The following is a 22576-nucleotide window of genomic DNA, read 5'->3' as shown; positions in this document are numbered from 1 at the left end:
TCCATTGCCATCCTTCCCACGTGAAGGCAAACTGTTCCTCTTTCCTGCTCAATGCCAATGGAAAAGAAGGCATTAGCAAGATCTACCACATAATGGTATGTTCCTAGTTCATGACTGAGTGTATCCATCAGGCCTGCAATAGAGGGGACAGCAGCATGCACAGGGGTATGACTTTATTCAATTCTCTGACTGCATGCACAGGTATGACTTTTATTCAATTCAATTTATCTATAACTGTCATATGCCAGGAGCCATCTGGCTTTTTTACTGGCCACACTGAGGAATTGAAAGATCTATGGGTGGACTTTATAATACCCACCTTTTCCAGCACCTGGAGAGTTTCTCTAATCTCTTTATCCCCTCCAGGCAGTTTCTATTGTTTGGTATTAATCACCCCCTGAGGCACAGGCAAAGCTATTGGCGGCTGCCTAGCATGTCCCCTCAGAACTGCCTTTACCACATATACTCTCAGTCTGAACTCACCTGCAGTGGTCTGCAACCGTAGACCCTGCAGGATATCAGTCCCCAAAATATACTCATGTATAGGAGATATATGTTCCTAGTTCATGACTGAGTGTATCCATCAGGCCTGCAATAGAGGGGACAGCAGCATGCACAGGGGTATGACTTTATTCAATTCTCTGACTGCATGCACAGGTATGATATATAGCCAATATACTGTTTTGGGAATAGATGCCCTATTCCCAAAGGGATTTGGGCTTGCTTCACTCTGATAGCCTTACCCCCATATTCATCTATGATAGTGGGGTTCCTGGAGAACCACTCAGGGTTACCATGAATCAGTGAACATTCAGCCTCTGTGTCCACCAGAGCCAGGACACATTGTATGTTCACTGGGGACCAATGGATAGCTATTTCAACATGTGGCCTCCGGTGCCCCCCTGGTCCCTCAGGGCAGGTACCTCAACCTTCCCCTCAGTCAAACCATGTTCCCTAATCATCTTCCTGTGTAGGCTCAAGTGAGGTTGGCTTGCTCTCCAGCAGGAAGTCTTGCAATCACACAGGCCAGACTTGTGGCTCTGTCTCTGACCTCTACCTCTGTGGTCTTAGTGTCTGGACCTGCTGCTCTGGTTTCAGTTGTTACCATAGCTCTAGTAAGATCCTATTTGACTTCCCATCTGAAGGCAAATTATGGCATGTTAAGACCCCCCACCCCTCAAGATCCAATCACCACCATCCAGATGGTCGCCTGTCCCTTAAGATCCAATCACTAATGCAGAACACACCCTACCCCTACTCCTTAAAAACACGCTTCCTCACCCAGGAGCTGCTGCTCTCTCTCTCTGGGGGCAGCCATTTTCTCTTTCAGATAACTAAATCTCTTGTGTGGACCCGTGTCAGCTGAGTCATTCTGGGGTAAGGAGGGTTGCTGTGAGATGCCCTTTCATTGGTGCTGTGACTTCGGATGAGGTTCTCCCATTGACTTTGCTCTTCCTCCCAGAATCTGAGCTGCTTTGGGAACCCTCACTACCTGATCCTCCTTCACAGGCTCACCATCCATTTCCCTGGTCGCTCATCTTCTCGCCCAACACTGGCCTTCAATTTGGTAAATCTCCTCTTCATGGTCAACTTAAATGTCCCTTTGGAACATGGAAGTGACCTTTGAGTGTCTGGCACCCCCAAGGGCTCCTCCGGTACAGGGGCACCCCCAACCACAACATTCAGAGTCACAGTTGATCCCAAGTCGACCTTTCCTCACCTTCTGCCTTTTCCCACGGTGAGAATCTCTACCCCTTGGGGTTTGTTATCCTTCTCATCTAACAAAATCCTGGTACCAGGTGTCAAACGTTGGTGTTTTCACCTTGACCACTTAGTTAGAGGTGGTGATGACCCCCTAACTGTGTCTGGTCTTCTCTGCGACCTTCTCAATTGCTCTGGGACACCTCAGTGACTTGTGAATGGTCTCATTCTCACCATGGGATCTGGCCCCTCCATTCCCACAGATTCACCGCTAGGGTGCTTACTCAATAATCTAAAACCCCTCCACCTCACTCCAGACCTCAAACCTTTTCAGCTTATTTGCTACTGTAATGAGATCTGGCCACAATATTCCTTGGACAATCAGTCTAAATGGCCTCCCAATGGTTCTTTAGATCCTAAATTCTCTATGACTTATACAACTTCTGTGAGCTCATGGGCAAATGGAAAGATATCCCATATATCCAGGCTTTCTCCTACCTCTGAACCAAGCCTGCTCTCTCTCTCCCTTGCAATCCTAAGCATCTCCTCCTGGCTCTAAAAAACTTCACCCTACCACCCACCAACTCCCACCATGTCCTCTGACTTTCACCCTGCTGATGAACCTCCTCCCTACTGATCTCAAACCCCTACAGTTCCCCCTCAACCACTAGTTCCTCTCCCACCACAACCTCCTCTGCAAGATCAAAATCCCGACCCTCCCAGCTCCCCTAGTGCTGTTGCAGGAGCTGCAGCACCTCCCCCTCTTCCACAACCAGTTCCCCTTCCCTCACCCAGTCGTGCGCCAAGCCCTCTAGTCCCTCACTCTCAAACCCAGATCCTAGCCCCACTATGGGAAGTAGCCGTTATGGAGGGCATTGTCCGGGTCCATGTCCCTTTCTCTCTCTTGACCTGTCTCAAATTGAGATAAGATTAGGCTCTTTCACCTCCAACCCAGCTACTTACATAAAAGAGTTCCAGTACCTAACTCAGTCATATGATCTTACCTTTCATGATATTCACATGATCCTATCCAACACACTTTTGCCCGAGGAGCATAGGCAAGTCTGGGAACAGGCTAGAACTCATGCCAATGAGGTTCACCAAACTACTCCAGCTCATCCAATTGGTGCTGAGGCGGTTCCTGACTGAGACCCTAATTGGAACTATAATATGGCAGGGGAAGTCACCAGTCAAGATCAATTCATCACCTGCCTTGTGGCACGTCTCAGGAAGTCAGCCAATAAAGCCATTAACTATGAAAAACTCCAAGAGGTTATTCGGGATAAAAATGAGAATCCCTCTACGTTCCTAGACCGCCTCACCAAAGCTCTTTTACAATATACAAACTTAGACCCTGAGACCCAAGATGTTACCCCGACATTAAGGCTAAACTTAGATGTCTAGAGAAGGGACCCTTAACTCCTCAGGCAGAAGTCCTGGCAGCGGCCTTCAAAGTATATAATGGAAGAGATGAAAAGGCCCGTAAACAAAAATATCAAATGCTGGCTAAGGCCTTTCAACCTACCCCAACCACTGGTGCTCGGGTATCCTCACTTCCTAAGAAGCAGCCAGGAGGACCTCCTGGTCCATGCTACAAATGTGGTCAAATGGGTCATTGGGCTAGAGCCTGCCCAAATCCCCGGAAGCCCCCCGGTCCATGCCCTAAGTGCCATCAGGAGGGACACTGGGCTGTTGACTGTCCTCACACACTGAGAGGTGCCAGGCCATCCAGCTCTAACACTCCACACATAGACCTTCTGGGTCTGGCAACTGATGACTGAGGGGGCCCAGGACTCCTTCACCCGACCACTACCATCACTGTACAGGAGCCCTGACTAACCATTGTGGTAGTGTGTAGGCCCATCTCTTTCCTTTTGGACACCAGGGTCACATACTCAGTTCTGAAGGAGTTTTGGGGACCTACCTCCCTCTCACAGTCCTCTATAGTTGGGGTAGAGGGCACACCTCATCAACCTTTACAAATTCCCATGCTTCACTGCATCTTTAGAGGCATTGCCCTCTCTCACTCCTTTTTGGTGATTCCCCAGTGTCCCATCCCCCCTATGGGAAGGGACCTATTACACAAGGTTGGAGCTTCCATTACTTTCACTCCTGGACTGCGCCTCAACCCCGACTCACCTTCAATCCCACTTTTACTCGCCCTCCAACCTGCTGCAAAACCATTTCCCTCTCCTTTTCCTCTGCCACCCCATCTGGTCAACCCTGTAGTCTGGGATACCCTCACCCCCTCTATCACCACCTGCCCCCCAGTAATTACCAGACTTAAAGACCCTGCCTCTTTTCCCTCTCAACCTCAGTACCTGCTGCTCCTCAAGAGTTTACTGGGCCTGCAGCCAATTATCTAGGAACTTTTACACAAAGAGCTACTATGACCAGCCAATTCCCCTTACAACACCCCGATATTGGCTATCAAAGAACCTAATGGCTCTTAGAGGCTATTCAAGATTTAAGAATTATCAGTGCAGCTGTTTTTCCAATCCATCCAGTAGTCCCTAACCCCTATACTTTATTTTCCACTATCCCCACCTCTTCAACTTAATTCTCTTTCCTTGACCTCAAAAATGCATTCTTCACGATTCTCCTCCATTCCAAAGGGACCACTTACACCTTCAACTCCACAGACTACAAATTCTCCAGTAATCTACTCTACAACCCAAACAGGACCTCCTTACAGCTGCATAAGGTGGCATATGAGCCCTACTCCAAGAACAATACTGCTTCCACACCAACAAATTCGGTCTCGTCCAGGATGGCACAAAACACCTCCGTGAACAAGCCTCCAAACTCCTAGAAAACTCCCCTAACAATCCGTTCCCTTACCCCTTCAATTGGCTCCTGCCCCTTCTAGCCCCTGTTACCTTTGTTATTTTTCTTCTCCTTTTCCTTCCCTGCTTCATTAACCTATTCCAAAAATTCATTCAAAATCAAATTTTGAAAATTTCTAACCATACTATCAACCAGTTACTCCCCCAGGGCTATCAAGGCCTTCTCATGAAGAATAACGAAACCAGCTAGATGACATCACAAATCATCTCAAGATGCCTGCCCTTCCCCAACTCTACAGCAATGGCCTTGCTAACCCCAGAATCTGCGCCCCCTTCCAGTAGGAAGTAGCTAGAGAATGAGATTCTATGCCCAGTTCCCCAGAGGCCCAATTAAGAAAAGAAAAAGATGGGAATGAAGGCAAATTCTGGTGCACTAAGACCCACACCCCTGAAAATCCAATCACCAATGCAGAACACACTCTACCCCTACTCCTTAAAAATATGCTTCCTCACCCACGAGCTGCTGCTCCCTCTCTCTGGGGGCAGCCATTTTCTCTTTCAGATAATAAAATATCTTGCATGGGCCTGTGTCTCCTGAGTTGTTCTGGGGTAAGGAGGGTCACTGCAAGATACCCTTTCACCATCTAATTCTCTTCCATTTGCTCCTGCCCGTATTACATCAAAACACATCTGGGTCCTCGTAACCTTTATGGGGCCCTTTAAATTCTTCTTGTGAGTAGGTGACTTTATTTCTTTCTGAGCTGTCATTGCTTCAGCCTCTCCTAAGTCTGCTATTGCATGTGTCTCCTCGCTTATGGGATACCCTAAGTGAGGGGAAAGAATGGCCATTAGAGACCCAAAGAGAGATGTGAGAGCTGTTTGAAGCATAATATTTTTCATCCCAGTACTGAAAATCTCTTCATCTGGGCCATAATTCTCTGGATTATAGATAGCATTTCTTATGCCTAGCTCTCATAACACCTGTTGGAGCTATCCATATGTCTGCCATCTAACAGGAGAGGATGGTAGATCACCTGGATTGGGCCACACAGCACAAAGTGCAGCCATAAGCCAATCGAGGAGGAAGTGACTCCCTTGGGTCTGATGTGCATTGTGTAATGCCTCAAGGCAGGCTGCACTGTCAGGGAAGACAGCTTTCCCATCTCTGATCCTGACAGAACAATTCCTTCCACCCCTAAGTCCCACAGACACAGGAGCCAAGCTGATATTGACTCCAAGGGCTTCTGCCTAAACTGGGAGCCCAAATCCACCAGCTCAGCTTGAGTATAGGGGCAGAGCATAGAGTGCTACATGACCTGTGGAGGGGGCTGCTCCTCTCCTTGGGGAGTTCTTGGCTGCTGTGTCTTTATTTTCTTTACAACCACTGGGCATACTTTCAATACAGGAGGGGTCAGTGCCTCCGGCACCACCCCTTCATCCTTCCCCAGCAACTCCATTTCTGGGGCTGATGGCACCTTTCTTTCCCCTCCCTCGAGTGCCTCCTCTGCTACAACCTTTACCTTTTCTACCATGCCTCGCAGTAATGCTAGCTAAGTCTTCAGCAGCTCTTTTACCTTCACCTCAATGCTTCACAGCTGGCATTCTTGTATCACCTCCACCCATGCTTCCCTCAGGATTTGTCTTTTTCTTGATGACCTTTTCCTCCTTCAGAGCACCTGGCAGCGCTGCCATCTCGTTCTGTAAGGAATCTTTTACCTCTTCAACAGCACCTTGCTGCTGGCATTCTCATGCTGCCTCCTCTCATATCAATGCCATTTCCTTCTTCAGGGAATCCACAGAGGTTTGCAGCTTGTATTCTCATGCTGCCATTTCTTGGGTCTTTTTCAGGAGTATGTCCTTCTTTTCTGTAGACTTTTTTAATACTGTGAGAAGCAGCCAACCCACAGTCCCTGCTGCCTCACAGGCACTCTGTCTCTCAAAAGACCTACTTACTATACCAAGGGCTATAGCCCTACTGCCTCATGTATCACCTCCACTTGCCTTCAGTCCTTGGGCAGGGCCCAGTCCTCTAGGAGGCAAGTCACCTCAGACCACGTACCCATTGTGGGACGGTCCACTGCTTTCCCATTCATGGGCGCAGCCCCCTGAAGCACCCCTCCCATAAGAGCAGCGTGTCTTTTCCTTGGTAAACAATGAACCCTGCTGATTTCACCAATTGGTTTCATCCCCCTGCAAGTTCACTATGGATTCAGTGTGACCAAAGGAATGACAGTAGAACATTTCTTTGGGATGAAAAGGTTTATTACCTGGCAGTAGTTCAAGCACTATCATCTCTGCCTCTGCCCAGAGCACTGGGCCGAGCACTCCATATAGTGCAATAATAGCTTATTGCCTGAAAGTGCAGAAGCGGTAGCCTAGCAACAGGGCCAGTTACATCATCAGGTGGTTTAAGTTCAGTGAGGATCCTGGCCATAGGAACCCCAACTTACCCACTTTAGCATAATAAAAACATGGGCTATGCTGAGATACTTTCCTTTATCTGGGGAATATTAACTGATCTCATTGAACAATGACTCTAGAGATTAATGTTTAACATGGAGTTTTGGTAGGGGGTTTCCTTGCATGTTGTTACACCACTCTAACTGTAATTGTCTTGCCTTGCTTTTTCCTGAGGCCCTCACCCTACTCTTACTACACTTATGGTCCCTGTCTCACTGGTATGGAGCCATTCCGTACACTTGGGTTGTTCTGGAGTGATGCTCTATCTTGGCTAGATCTTTAAGATGGCAATAGTGGCCACCGTTCAGGAAAGAGCCCACATAGTGGGGATCAGAAGGATGGTTTCAAAGTGGTTGTCAATCCCTGCCCTCAAGAGAGTAAATTAGAGAGGAAAACCTCAAGTTTCCATTTACTCTTAGAAAGAATTAGAAATAACCAATCCCAAGCAAAGGATTTTGTAACATTTTGCAATGTTTTCAACTTACCCAAGTATTTGATATTCTTATTTGTTTTCCAATATTAATTAGATAAAAAACACTTAAAACAAAGCAAAGCAAACCAAACCAAATGTCTTTGAGACAGGGACCATGGATGTAGTCAGAGTAGGGTGAGGGCTTCTGGAGGGGGCAGGGCGGGATATTTGCAGTAAGAGCAATGTAACTACATGCAAGGAACCCCCCCCTGCTAAAACTCTGCTTAACATTGAGCTCTAAAATCATTCTTCAGTGAAATCAGTTAATGTTCCCCAGATAAAGAAGAGTAGCACACGTTTTATTATGCTAAACTTTTGTAACCATGTGGAAGATTCACTTTAGCATACTAAAAGGCCCAGGCCTATGTGCTGTCTTTCCTTCTTCGGATCTGATGAGGTGATTTTGCAAACTGAGCAAGTAACTTAGCATGCAGACCCAGCTGTAAACAGCATAGTAAAGGGCAGGAAGAATTCCATCTTGAAGATAAGATTGCATTTTAACACCCAGCAAGTTCAAGAGGCAGGATTCTTTAGCAAGTAGACAATACCTCAGCCCACCTTGGGGGCTGGGCAGGCAGCCTTTTGATAATGCTCCCAGACCAAAGCGCTGGTGTCTCAGAGAGAAATCAAGACAGGAAATTCCTTACGGTTAAGTTAATTTTTAATATTCAGGGACCACTTAACAAGTCCCCACCCCTAAGTTTTTTCATATTCTCTAAAAAATCCTCAACTGCCTATAAAACCTTCTAGACAATGCACCACCATGGACTCTCTTGTCCCCTCCTGGCATGAGCCGGGAGCTCTGTCCCTTCACTTTATCTCTAAATAAAAGCCTGTACCTTGCTTTCCTACCTTGACTGTTTGTGAAGCTCATTCTTCGGCTCTGCAAACAAGAACCCCGGCATCACCTTGAGCTAGTCTCTAAGATGGCAAAAGAGGGAAATGTTGGGAAGGGCAGTCAAAGGAGTTAGTGGCAATAACCAAGTTGGAGCATGAAAAGTCTGGATTTCTGAAGCCTCCTAAATGGAGAACAGGCATTGAGTTAGCATGGCCTCTGGGAAGACAAAGTTCCAGTCAGAACGTAAAGAAGTGCTATATAATCATCAGCTTGCTCTCTTGCTTTCACATTCACAAATGCAGCAGAGGCTGAGGTCACTTTACAAAGAGCACTTTACTGAAAGGCAGAAAGCTGAAGCCTGAAGATCTTGGAATGCTTCTGGAAGGCTGGACCTGCACTTTTAATATAGACATTAAACAATAGGGCTCTTTTGTGTGGTTTCTGATGCCTGGCATGTGATGACCTGGCAAAGATAGCAGTGTGACTTGTCCACAATTCATTCACTTATTCAACAAATATTTACTGAGTTCTCTTTGTACTAGACAGGCAGTAAGCATCTCAGAACTAGCTGGGTGTGGGTAAAATTATAACATTTCCGGAGTTTTTTGCCTGGTTTTAGTGCATTTGCATATCCTCAGGGATGGAGAAAAGTTCATCTCCATGTCAATGGATGATTACCTGGGCAACCGAGGGTGTGCCTGAACCTGAGAGTTTAAAGGGAAGGGGCTTGCTTGCTTCTTCAGGAGTAGAGGAGAGAGACAGCTCTGGACTGTGGTTTGTAAGCAATAAATGGGTTTTAAATCTTATTTCTCCCTTTGACTGATTTTGGTTTTTAGACATATTTTGCCCTGGGATTTCCTCTCCCTGGATGGACTTACATCTGGTGGCAGCCAGCAGGGTGCCTCTGAACCCAAAATCTGTCATAATGGGTGTGACCTTTGGGAGGGTTGCTCTTGTGGATGGTGGGGAGGCCCCAGTGGATGCAGCAGCAGAGGATGCTGCTTCACCTGTTATTATCGCCTCAGCTGTGGGGCTTCCAAGTTGGGAACCCCTAGTGGGGAACTGATCTCCGTTTAAGTATGTCTTAGATGGGTGGGGCCTTCCCCCGAACTGGGGAAGGGTGGACACACCGGAAGTTACATAATTAGCCCTCCGTGATTTGGAAGACTGCTTGGAGACCTTAGGGGCCGTATAGTGGCTGGCATTGCATGGTATCTTTTCATCGAGATGGTGGAAAATGTTATACAGGAGAAAGAATTATTGAGGGACTTAAGCAGAAGAGAAACACACTTCAGCATCACTTGGATGAGCTGGGCAATAACCTATGGGATGCTGTTAAAGAAGAGAGACAGTTACTGAAAAGGCAGGTCATGCTCCTAGAAGATTCCTTAGCAGCGGCAAGGGGGCAGATGGCAGGAAAAGTCGCACTGCAGGTGGCCGTTGGGGAGGGGGAGGAAAGAGTAGTGCCTTCAGCCCCGGACATGGTGGAGGAGGATCCGTTGGTGGAGGAGCCCAAGGGAGAAGAGGAGGAGGCAGGGCCATTGGTGGATCCGCTACCCAGGCCCCCACCGGAGGTACCATCTTCTCCTGTTTTAAAGGCCTGACCAGCTGTAATTAAGAAAATAAAAATGAAACAACCATGGACTCCTCAGGGGGAGGAGCAGCCCCCTCCCCAGGTTGTGGAGCACTCCATCCCGCCCCTATACCCAGGATGAGCTGGTGGACATGAGCATCTGGTATAGGCAGAGGCCATCAAAATCTCTGCCTACGTGGCTTTTACGTCTCTGGGATATGGGAGTGAAAAACGTTGTGTTGTGTCGGGTACTGAGATGAGTAGAATGGCTTCCTTAATTACTCACCCTTCCCTCTGGCAGCAGTTGCAAAATGCCCATCAGACCTCAGGGAATCAGACACTTCTGGAATGGCTGACAGCTGCCATCAGGATAGTTTGGCCTTATCAGGGTGATTTATCATATTTTCCCAGTAGTTGGAAAACGTATGCAGAGCTCCAACAGGCACCGTGGGAATTGGGTATGAAAAATACCATCTATAATATGGACTTCCAGGGCCCTGATGAGGAGGTGTTCACTATAGGAATGAGAAATCTGGTACTGCATACAGCTCCCACATCTCTTTGGGTCCCTAGTGAATACTCTTGCCCCCCACCTAGGGCAACCCATAAATGAGGCTTCTCCTACTTTAGCAGATCTGGGGTAGTTTGAAACAATAAGGGCATGGAGGGAAGTACAGTCCACGTCTGAAAGGAGAAGTGCAAAGGCCCTGTGAAGGTCTCAAGGACCCAGATGTGGGTTGATTTGATAAAGGCTGGGGTAGTGAAAGAAAAACTCAATGGGCAGCCCAATAGAATATTGTTAGAACTGTGGCAGCAATTAAGGCCTGAAGTCAGACACCAATATTCTACCGGTTCGCCTATGGACAGTGCTGCAGCGTTTGAATGAGAAGCCACGTAAAGGAGCTTTGAGCCCTGTGGATATGCTCACACACCTTGCTGCCTCTCCTATACATTGTATGTTCAAACCAGAGGAGCTATTGAAGCCAGTATATGGCCAGCAGAGCAACATCCTGCTGCCAGTCCCTACTGCATTAAGCCCTGGAGACACTGTTGAATGGAGCTGGCCCTGGACATTTCGACACATGAACCAGTGATGGCTGGCCCTTCTGGTCCCTGGGGGAAAAGGCCTGGAGGCTGGTCTCCTGTGTATTCCTGGAGTAACACCTGAATGGCCCCCAAAGGTCACAGTAGTGTACCCAAAACGTCCAGGAGGTAAGAGCATCTTGCGGGGAAGTTTTGTTTGTCTTAAGGCCAGTGCATATACCTCCCGTAGTCCTCTATATCGACCCATCTGTAACTCCCACAGGGAGTGGGGTGAAAGTCTGGTATACTAGACCAGGATAAGATCCCATTCCTGTCACTGTTTTATCACAAGACCACTCCACTCTCTTGTATGTATCCTACCTGATGGACAAGATTTGCCTATGCTGGTGTCATTAAAACATGCATCTTATCACCCTTAAGGTTATTTTCTCCTACAGTCCTTGTCACCGGAAAGCACCCCCTGGCTGCAGCTGCCGCATGATGATTATTGCTCTGAACCCTCAGCTACTGCCTGCCTATGGAATGGACAAGCTATGGACTTAATCTGTGTAAGACTTTGAACCTAGCTGAATACTCCCACTTGAGGATATCTTAATTTTATTGCTGTTGCTATTGTTATGTCATTAGTCTGGTTACAATGCTCCAGTTTTCTCACCCAGGGACCATTGAGGAAGAAGGGGTGAGAGCAGATTGTAAGGCAAGATTTCTGGAGGGGTGGCCTGTGGGTAAAATTGTAATATTTCCAGAGTATCTCGCCTGGCTTTAGTTTATTTGCATATCCTCAGGGGTGGAGAGAAGTTCATCTCCATGTCAATGGGTGATTACCTGGGCAACCGAGGGCATGTCTGAACCTGAGAGTTTAAAGGGAGGGGCTGGCTTGCTTCCTTGCTTGCTTCCTCAGGAGCAGAGGAGAGAGATGTCCCTGGACTGCAGTTTGTAAGCAATAAATGGGTTTTTAACTTTATTTCTCCCTTTGACTGATTTAGGTTTTTAGAGGTATTTTGCCCCAGGATTTTGTCTCTCTGGACTTACAGTGGGAATACTGGGTTGATCAAGACAAATAAAGGCCCTGCCTTTATGGGACTTACAGACAAAAACAAAGCAAAAATGGGGAAATGAATAAATGAAATAATTCCTACTAAACTACAAAGGGTCCAGAGGCTTCCAAGAGGAAAGGTGGTCAGTGAGGCTGACGGTCCAGGGGCAAAATGAGCCTAAGAGCTAAGGTCAGAGAGGGCATGCAGGCAACAGACCACAGGGGTGTTGGGGCGGGGGTGTATTTTCCAGATTCTTGTTCCCGCCACAACAAAGAATTGAAGGGCAGAGACACAGTAGTGAGGCAGAGTAAAAGTTTTATTTAAAGTTACTTAAAGAGAGAAAAAGTGCTGACGACTTCAGGGAAGAAAGGCGTCCTGAAAGGTTTAAGCTTTATTTAAAGAGAGTAAGTGCACACTTGGAGAAAGGGGAGTGTGAGCTACCTTATAGAAGAGGCATGCTGAAAGGTTAAGATAAAGTTTTAAGGCTACACACTCAGAAAGTGCGGGGGACCTCAGAGAGAGGAGTGCACTGAAAGGTTGGGAAAGAGTTTTATTAAAGTTACACACTTAAAAAGTTCAGCTGACCTCAGAGAGAGGAGCGCACCTAAGGTTTTAGGATCTGGGATTTTATAGGCAGTTGAGGATCTTCAGGAAAGCGACAAAGGGCCAGGTGTGGACCTGCCAAATTCGTCTTTGATAAGACATTAAGTTTCTTCTTTTTTTGACTTAAAACAAATATACTGCTTTGATTCTTTTCCGGGATATCAGTTTATGTCCGGAAGCATATCGGTCACGACTGTCTGCCCTGCCTCCAAAGTGGGCTGAGCACCGTCCGTTTGATTAAAATACAATCTTAGCTTTAAGATAGAATTCTTTCTGAATAAGCTGGGACTTTGAGCAGACTAAAGTAAATTTTACAATGGTATGTTCTAACTGACACAGTGAAAACATTGGCTATGCTGAGATACTTTTCTTTATCTGTGGAGTATTCAAACTTCTAGGCCAAGTTGCTCCTAGCCTTCTGAGCTATTTTTAACTGGTTAACTCTTTGAGTCCCTTCTAGTGGGCTTTACTGGCCTTATTCTCTTTCCACCCAACTCGTTATCTATTGCCCTGCCTAACAGGGCTTTTGCAGGCCAGTGTAAGTTTTTATGTCATACTTAAGGCAGTGGGGAATCTTTTAAAGGCCTTTAAATAGGGGAATTAAATGGTTTGACTTACGTTTTTAAACGATCATATCAGCAGCTGTTGTGCGGCATAAAATGCCAAGCCTGAAGTCAGATGGCCATGCATTCTGCAAATTCACTGTGAGATTGCTGCCAAAGCTCTTGGTTAAGAGTCTCATCTTGTTTCCTTGACAGATAAATCAGTCAAAATAAAGCTCTGTAACATGTAGTGGGAGCCAAAGGTTGGAGTCATGTTCTGGTTTCAAATCTTGCTTCCCACTATGAGCTCTTGGCAAGTTACTTATTTGTGCATCAGTGATCTCAGCTGTGAAAGGGGGATAAAAGTTCCTACCATGATGCTGTTGTGAAAATTAAATGACGTGTAAAGCACGGTGACAGCACCTGGTACAATGCAGAAGTAAAACGGTCATAAACACTAGCTTTTATTACATCTTTCAGAAGATTACTGTGAAGACCACATGAAATACTGCATGTGAAAGGGCTTATCAAACCATTAAGACTGTCCCAATGGCAGAATTCTTTCTCTCCCTTGTCTTAAGCGGAACACAGAAGCCTATCCAAGGCAGGGAGGCGCGAGGCCAAACGCAGCCTCAAAGCAGTCATTGTCGTCCGGCCGCCCCTCCCCCGCTTTGGGCGCATCTCCATGGCAACGCGGGGCTTTGCCTCTCCCCGCCTCCTGGGGCCGCAGACCGGAAGCAGTCCGCGCCACGGGCTTCTGGGAAACTGCTGTGAGTGGCGTCTCAGCGTCTGCTGTGGACAGCGAAGCTGCTGTGGTTCCAAAACCGGAGGTTTGCGCGAGAGTGGCGGGGCGGGGGAAGGGGGTGAGGGGGAAGGGCGCGAGAGGACCGCTGGCTTAGGGCTGCGGATCGCTTGGCTGGAATCATTCAGCAAGTCTGGTAGGGACCTTCCTCGGCTTCCCTGGAGGAGCGGGGGCCAGGCCGCGGTCTCCCCGCCTAGCAGCTGGGGGGCGGGGAGGGGTAGACGGAAAGCCAGATGGGGCTTTCAGCTTCTTTGGGATACTTTCCATCCGCTGCGTACTCCGCGACCCTCACGGTCCCCCTCTTCCTCCCCCTCCCCCATCGGCCGGTTTTGTTCTGTTTCGAGGCCCTGGAGTCTCGCGGAGAGTTCTGGGACTCCATTCGGGCGGAGGTCGGAGGGGGCGGGCCTTCCGCGGGGCCTGCCGGGGCTTGTAGTTTCGTTGGACGGGGGCGGAAGTGCCGTGCCTCGGAGGTTGTAGTGACAGGGTGCCGTTTGGTTATCTAAAATCCACTGGGTCTAGTGCAGAGGAGAGGGGCTGGAGGACGGCGGGGCGGGGCAGGGCGAGGTTCGCAGCGGCACTTTGCAGGAGTGAGGCGGGAAGAACACCTGGTAAGAGGCCCTCCGCCCAAGCGCTACCTGGACCCTCGGGTCTGCCACTCACCGCGCGTCCTTCACATCCTGCGAGCGGGCTGTCCATTGAGAACATGAGAGGAAGAGAAATCTCTTTTGCGTAGAATGTTTGAGCAATAGATAGGTAGGGTCCTGGAATAGGAGCGAACCTGTTGGCACCCTGTTTGTAAGGCCGCCACACTGCGGAGTACTTAATCAAAACTGTATGTATTACCTGTCTGTATTATTAAATTAAATTTAAGAGCACTTAATTAAAACTGTATGTATTACAGTTTTTCAGGTTACTAGTTTTGGTACAGTTACAAGAAGTTTTTTAAAGTTACTGGTTTTCAGAGTTTGGGCCCTGAATAGATATCTTGAGTAGCTAGCTGCATGGCTCATTCCTAATGTGTGTTGTAAACAATGGCTTGGGCATGACTGTGCAAATACTAAGGAAAGGATCAGAAATAGCACAAGGTCTCTCTGAAGGTAGAAGCCGGGAAGACTGAGTCACCCAGTGTCAGGACAAGATTCTGGGCCACTGCAAGAGTTTCTCTTCATAGAATTTGTTGTGACTAATGCCTGTCATAAGAGATTTAAATGTAGTTATGTTGTAGCAGGTGACTGAATAATATTTGTATGTGATCTAGTGGTTACTTTTTAAAATATTATGTCATCAGTTACTGAGCAAATGAATATTTTTTCACATATTTTTAAGTTCAGGGAGTTCTAAACGTAAAAAATAGTTCTTAACTCTTAGAAAAACGTTTTGTTAAAAAAAATTTAAAGCAGCTAATAAAAACAGTCCCTGCTTTTGTGTTGACCTAAGTGTGTCATGGAACAACAGTCCTGAGTTGTAAATAATGTATTTCAAGGTCAAAAGCATTTAGAAAACACCGAGGTAGGCTGGTTCTTTCTTGGATTCTTTTGACTATTGAAATAGGGTTTGTTGATTTGGTAGGTGACAGATGGTGAACTTTTCTCTACAGGGCCAGATAGTAAATAATAGGTTTTTCAGGCCATAGTGTCTATCTCAACTACTCAACTCTGCCATTGTAGTGTGAACTGTGAACGAATAGACACAGACATTCTAAGTTCATATCATTTTCTCATGTCTTGAAGTAGTCTTTGTTTTTTTCTAAACATGTTAAAATATGAAAACTATTCTTAATACAAGCATTGTGCAAAAATGGGCACTAGGCCAGACTTAGCTGTGAGTTGTAGTTTGCCAACTTATGGTGTAGGTTATTGATTGTAATTTTTAATTGATATGTTTTACTTTATTAATATATGTCTAAGTTCTTAGGGTGTTTGGGCATTCATTTATTTTTTATTTCTTGTGTCTCAGGAGTACCTGTAAAGAAAAAAGGGTATTTCCCCGAGGCCTGTATCCTGCCTTGATTGTCTTTTCTTGAAGACTTATAAATCAGGATGTCTGCACAGTCAGTGGAAGAAGATTCTATACTTATCATCCCAACTCCAGATGAAGAGGAAAAAATTCTGAGAGTGAAGCTGGAGGAGGATCCTGATGTTGAAGAGGGATCAAGTATCCCCTGGAACCATCTCCCTGACCCAGAAGTTTTCCGACAGCGATTCAGGCAGTTTGGATACCAGGATTCACCTGGACCCCGTGAAGCTGTGAGCCAGCTTCGAGAACTTTGCCGTCTATGGCTTAGGCCAGAAACACATACAAAAGAGCAAATCTTGGAGCTGGTTGTGCTGGAACAGTTTGTTGCCATCCTACCAAAGGAGCTGCAGACTTGGGTTCGGGAGCATCATCCAGAAAATGGAGAGGAGGCAGTGACAGTGCTGGAGGATTTAGAGAGTGAACTAGATGACCCTGGACAGCCGGTGAGCCTACTGTGTCATTTTCTGGGTCAGAAGCATTGGCATAGCAACAGGCAAAGCTCCTGAGTTAATTCCAGTCAACTAAGTAGTTAGAATTATATATATGCCCCTGCTAACTGCTCTCCACTATCTATGTTGCTTTGTCATCTAGGCCCCTGTAGTGTATGTTTTGTATGGTTTCTCTTACGTGTTTTTAGTTCTAGTACTCATAAATTTCTTCTCAACTAAACCAAACTTTATTATTTACAGGTTTCTCTCCGCCGACGAAAACGAGAAGTGCTAGTAGAAGAGATAGTATCTCAAGAAGAAGCTCAGGGACTACCAAATTCTGGGCTTGATGCTGTGGAAAACCAGCTCAAGTGGGCATCTTGGGAGCTTCATTCCCTAAGGCACTGTGGTATGGACCAGAATTCCATGTGGGCTAGAGAGTGAAAGAGTGTGGGCCTTTTGTCCAGAACTCATTGCTTATTCTCTCTGTGTGGGAGAGGGTTTTAATCACCTTAACTTGATCTTAGACATAGACATATTGTAGGATCTTGCTTCTTTTCTCATAACAATTGGTTCATGCACCTCAGGTCTTTTATTCCTAGACATTAGTATCATCAGCCTTTCCTTCCCTTTCACCTCTTGAAGACCTGTCCATTTCAGATGGGCATTTGCCTAACTTCAAGCCAACACCCACCTGTAGACTAGGGCCCTCTGTTTTGCATGCAGTACTGCTTATTTGCCAACTGTTTCACATCCTTTCAATCACCTGCCTAATCCTGCTGCTATAATAAGCTTACCTAAAGCCTCTTTAGCTCTTTTCTTTTTATTTCACTGAGGTCTTTTAAAATATTTAGCTGTTTTTGTTTTTTTCTTAAACATCCTACCTAGAGGCTTTTTTTTTTCTAAGAAGTGTAATTTGTAGAAATAACATTCAGATAAAGCTCTCTACCTTTTTAAAGTACTTACGCAAAAATAGGTTCTCTGGCTATAATGTGCTTTAAGTACAGAAATACTAATTGAAAAACTTGTAATGGTAATAATTCACTTAGATAAGTCTTCCCCAGTATATTGGCAATTGACTCCACGTATTTGTATACTTAGTTATAGACCAGTACATTCCTAAAACTGCTGAATTTTTTTTTATATTTATATGAATTGAAATGAGATTTTGTTTGAGATGGCTTTGGGAATCATTTCTTGAGGTAGCTATAGATAATGTTGGTGTGCCACCGAATGGGCTCTGATCAGATTTTCTTCCCATCTGAGGGGACAGTGCTAGTGAATCAGAACTGCTGGGGTGGTGCTGAAGCCAGCTGAGAATCTGCAGATTTACATGTTTCATGGACATTTCTTCTGTATAGTAAATTTTGAGGACCACTATTGGTTGTTGGATGTGGCCTTTTCTTGGATAGAAAACTTCCTTGCTTGCTTGAATTTTAGAATGATTTTCACCTGTTTTTAAATAGCTTAATTTCAGCAGCCTTGTCTCTACCACAGTTGGGAACTTCTTTCTGTCCCATTTATCCCACTTGCTTCTCTATTCTTCAAATCTCCAGGCCTCACTAAACGTTTCCAGCCCTTCACTCTCTCTCTGTCAGCCTTCTCTCCTGACTTTATCCCTTTTTTAATCATTTATTGTAGACTTGCTTGCTGTTTACTACTGTTGTGAGTGCTGCTGCTCACTCTGGAATAACTGTTTCACTCTTCAAGGTTTGATGTTTCAGTAGAGTCTTAAATGAGACCGCATATTGCTGCCTGCAGGTGGTGATGGTACTTCGTGTTGGTAATTCACACTTTTCTTTGATTAGACACATCTAACTGGGGTTTAGAAATAACTCTTCTGAGTACCATGATAAATACCAAAGCAAGTTTCTTTAAAAAAAAAACAAAAAACCTTTCATTTATTAAGGGCATACTGAATTTATAAGTGTCATGTCCTGAGTTAACACAGGATGCTCCTGGCTTAATTTAGGCCCTTGTCAGGACTCATATGTTCTGACATTACATTAGTGTAATCTTCGTTGTGATTTCCTATCTAACTCAGTCCAGTAATAGTCGCTAACAGATTGCTTATTATTTGTACCATTGTATTTTGATGTAATTTCTCCCTATCTTAAAGCAAAATATTATTAATTATGATTCTCCTAGTAGCAGTTTAATTTTATTCTTCTTAGGAAGTTTCATCCAGACTTAGTTGCATCACAATCTTAGAATCTGCCATCTTTCTCCTTTTGTTTACTGACTACCATTGTATAAACCCATTCACTTACAGTACCAATTTATATTCAGACACAACCTTTTAATCCCTCATTATGTTGTCATGCTGTTTCCTCATTAGTCTCATAATCATTCATTTTTTGAGAATAGGCTCCCTTAACACTGGTTTTCGGAGTGCTGTTTTTATACATATGTATGAGATGTTTACTTTCAGTTCATTAAAAAAGTTTTTTTCTTCAGGTTCCTTTCCTCACAGAATAGGAAATGAGTGATATTTACATTTTCTGTTCATTTCAGATGATGATGCTAGAATTGAAAATGGAGCACTAGCACCAAAGCAGGAGATTGCTTCAGCAGCAGAATCTCATGAAGTTCCTGGCAGTCTCAATATAGGTGTTCCTCAAATTTTTAAATATGGAGAAGCCTGTTTCCCCAAGGGCAGATTTGAAAGAAAGAGAAACCCCTCTCGAAAGAAACAACATATATGTGATGAATGTGGAAAACACTTCAGTCAGGGCTCAGCTCTTATTCTTCATCAAAGAATCCACAGTGGGGAGAAACCCTATGGATGTGTTGAATGTGGGAAAGCATTCAGCAGAAGTTCTATCCTTGTGCAACACCAGAGAGTACATACTGGAGAAAAACCTTACAAATGTCTTGAATGTGGAAAAGCCTTTAGCCAGAATTCTGGGCTTATTAATCATCAGAGAATCCATACTGGGGAGAAACCTTACGAATGCGTTCAGTGTGGGAAATCCTATAGTCAAAGCTCAAATCTTTTTAGACATCAGCGAAGACACAATGCAGAAAAACTTCTGAATGTTGTGAAAGTTTAAGAAATTGAAAAAAAAATGTCAGCACTCAGGTCTTTTTCTTCAGAAATGAAGACAAAAACATGAAATGATAATAGTTTTATTTCCTTCTAGTCTGTTAGAAAATACACGGGAAATGTAGAAAATCTTCACCCACTATTACTTCATCTTGAGAGAAATGGTGTCATACTTGCCCAGAAACTGAAATTTTAAACTTAATTCAGGTGTTAATGCCTAAATCTTACATGTGATGTTTATATTATTATTTTTCCAAATAATGAACTACCTGATTCTTCAGCCCTTTCTTAAAGTCTCCTTTATAGACTGACATATTTCTGTGTTGAGCATTAAAATGTTATTTTCAAGGTATTCCTGTGTACATTAAAAGGGAACAGGAATTAAAAATGTAAAAACCAAAACCATTTTTTGAAAATTTATCCTTGTTTTCTTTCACCTAATTTGAATATGTATTTCAGAAAATGAAAGACAAAGGATGATCAAAAGCCTCAGAGTAAATGAGCCTTAAAACTCAGATTAAGAAGTGGTGATGAACATTAAAAGTGAATAGGGAAGATATATACTCTGATCCAAGAACTGAAGTATATCAAGAATTTGTCTAAATGTTAATTATTTGCCTGAAGAAAAACTCAACAGCTTATCCTATCTGTAATTAGGCATCCCACTAATGAAAATAGTGTTTTCCCGTTATTATTAGAAAGTGACAGAGTCTAGACAATAAACAATTATAAACTATAAAAGTAGAAATTACAACTAGGGAAGAATTTGTAGTGAATGGCAGTGTTGAAGGGCAATATAGCGTAATGGTCTCTTGGCTTTTAGAAAACAGACTTGAAAATCTTATTTTGCCTTCATTTTTATTAAGGACAGAAAAAAGTCTGACAAGTGGGCAACAAGTATCAGGTTTGCTATTTTATTTGGTACAGAGGGTTGAACAAGCTAACAAAGCAGCCATGCATTTATAATTAAGTATTTTCTACCGGCAAGACCCTGTGCTAGGTACTGTAACCCTACCATAAGTAGGTAGGTGTTTCTTCCACTGTAAATCATTGTGGGTTTGGTACAAAGCTGTTTAATGAGTTACCTCTTAACTCTGTCAGAGTAGTCCTAGGGGAGGTAACCTCTGAGGTTTCCAGAGTCACAGTTCTCTTACCAGGGTGTTATATTGGGGGAAAGGAAGATTCAGTTCAAAAGAACTAGCCGGCTCTCCAACAGTCTAAAGAGGTGAGTATAAGATACTCTATTAGTTTGGAGGTTTGTGGGTCTTTAAAAAAAACTAATCAATCTCTAGTAGCACTGAGGTTGTACTTAACATGTTAAGTTGAATTGTTCTATTTAAAAAATAACTAGGTTATTAACAGCTATCTTACTCAGAATTGATTTTCATTTAAAAAATTTTAAGTTAACACATTTTTTTAAGTGTATTAAAGTAATACATTGTAGTAGTAGGATTATATACTCCTTGGCTGAGGAATCCCAAGTACTGTGGTTCTGCTGTGAATAGTGGAAAACTCTGGAAGTTAAAATACAGAATATGAGAAAAGGCTTTTTATAGTGGGCATAATTGTGTGGAAAATAGCCCATGTGAATAAAAATATTTCATAGTTCCAGAGATTTTGGTTGCATCTGGTGCTTGGATCAGATTAAAAAAAAGAAGGCGAGATTTGCATGAGCCTGTTAAAAAGCATAGTAATAAATGCAAGGCCAGCTGGTGGAAAAGTGAGTCAGAATGGAGCTTGTTTATAGATTTTTTTCTGATAACAATTATAAGAAATGTGCTTTATAGATTAAGACTTATTGAAGTATAAATATGTAGTAATGATATAATGTATTTTAAGTTATACAGGAAAATGTAGGGACTTTTGTTTGGGTCTATTTCTCTTGTGGCTGAGAGGAAACAAATCAATGTCCAATAAAGCTATAAACTACTCCACTCTAAGATAAGATGTTCCTGAGTTGGTTTATTTATTTACAACTGGCTCTTTACATGTGGGTTTTGAGGTGGCGTATTTGGAATATTGCTCCTGGGATGACAGTTCTTTTATCAGAGTGTAAGAAGGGAGCAACCTCAATGGCTATAATTTCACCCATTTTTAGATCTTAGATCTTCCCTGTGTGCAAAGAAGCTTCCCTCTGGTACGTTTGTCATAAATGCCAAAGATGTTTGGTATAAAAGAGCTTAGAAAAAGTATTTGAGTTGGCAAGTATGAGCTTGTCTTGCCAGCTCTGATACTCCTTGTTTAGAAAGGATTCCAAGGCTAAGGCAAGGCTCTCTGGAGAAAATGGGCTGGACACAAAAAGCCTGGTCAATGGTACATAGGAAAAGGAAGTGGCGGTCTGTGTATTCACTATCTCTTATTAGGTGAGTTAAACTCTCAGTAGACAAACTGACTTAAAATAACTATTCAGTGATTTATGATTTCATCCATTCATTTATATGCACATAGCTAATCATAGCAATTCTGGGGAGCGCCCAGCCTCTGATGATGTGGTGATCTTGTAGTTGCAGTCAATGATAATATCACGCAGACTGTTGATAACCTGCCCAATAGCCACTTAGCATTTGCTCATTATTGCTAAGTTTTCTTCTGGTTTTCTTGGTGGTGAAGCTCCCCACATTCACATCCAGTCTATCACATTATATAAGTGTTCTATGTATTGCATTCCAGGCATTGGCTTAGACACTATACCTATCTCACTTAGATTTGTAGGCTAGGAAAGTAAGATTCAGAGGTCATGTGACTTGCATGTGGCTGATCACAGCAAAAACTCAAAATTCTTTGACTCCAGGGACATGTATTTTTCACAGTGCGAGTGACTGCTGTTAAACTTTGATAAATTTTCTGCTTTCTTTATAGTTACTAAATGTTAAAGCTATTAAACAAGTTTGTTTGAATTTTCTACAGTACAGAATTGTAAAATGAGAAAGAACATTCCTTCTCATAGTCTTACTCAGAAGTAGTAATTTGGTTTGTAATTCTCCCAGGCATATACCTATTTAGGCAAAAATGTGTTAATAGCTGACACTTGGGGTTGCTGTATACAGGCACTGTTAGAAGCACCTTACCATGGACTGTTAATCCTCACAGCAACCATATGAGGTAGGTACATATCCCCATTTTACATGTACTGCACCCCTTCCCTCCCACTTTGACGTAGACATTTTGTTTTATGGCTACGTATTATAACACTTGTTTATTACAGATAATACAGTTAACATCTTTATA

The 22576-nt window shown here is 44.0% G+C and overlaps 1 protein-coding gene across 6 annotated transcripts; it reads left to right on the top strand.

Moving 5' to 3' along the window:
* Positions 1 to 72: 72 nt before the first annotated feature.
* ZNF24 (zinc finger protein 24) lies at positions 73 to 21295 on the top strand. Of its 6 annotated transcripts, none has more exons than XM_057504115.1 (4): positions 73 to 95; positions 15815 to 16317; positions 16564 to 16711; positions 18817 to 21295. In XM_057504115.1, exons 2-4 carry the CDS (start codon positions 15898 to 15900, stop codon positions 19353 to 19355), a joined length of 1107 nt encoding a protein of 368 aa, XP_057360098.1. In that variant the 5' UTR covers positions 73 to 95; positions 15815 to 15897; the 3' UTR covers positions 19356 to 21295. The 6 variants fall into 6 exon arrangements, with proteins under 6 accessions (XP_057360098.1, XP_036787452.1, XP_036787454.1 ...); XM_036931557.2 differs by lacking the exon at positions 73 to 95 and adding an exon at positions 13733 to 13886; XM_036931559.2 differs by lacking the exon at positions 73 to 95 and adding an exon at positions 13879 to 13994.
* The last annotated feature ends 1281 nt before the right edge of the window (positions 21296 to 22576 follow it).

Source organism: Manis pentadactyla, chromosome 6 (assembly GCF_030020395.1).
Source record: "Manis pentadactyla isolate mManPen7 chromosome 6, mManPen7.hap1, whole genome shotgun sequence".
Lineage (NCBI taxonomy): Eukaryota > Metazoa > Chordata > Mammalia > Pholidota > Manidae > Manis > Manis pentadactyla.
Note: the sequence above shows the minus strand (reverse complement) of the source record. Positions and strands in the feature narration are given on the sequence as shown.

Bases quoted from the DNA above. Each gene is read 5' to 3' on its own strand.
- ZNF24 (XM_057504115.1), top strand. From the start codon at position 15,898: ATGTCTGCACAGTCAGTGGAAGAAGATTCTATACTTATCATCCCAACT. The intron at 16,318-16,563 runs GTGAGCCTACTG...TATTATTTACAG, and splicing joins TAGATGACCCTGGACAGCCG to GTTTCTCTCCGCCGACGAAA. The intron at 16,712-18,816 runs GTATGGACCAGA...TGTTCATTTCAG, and splicing joins TCATTCCCTAAGGCACTGTG to ATGATGATGCTAGAATTGAA.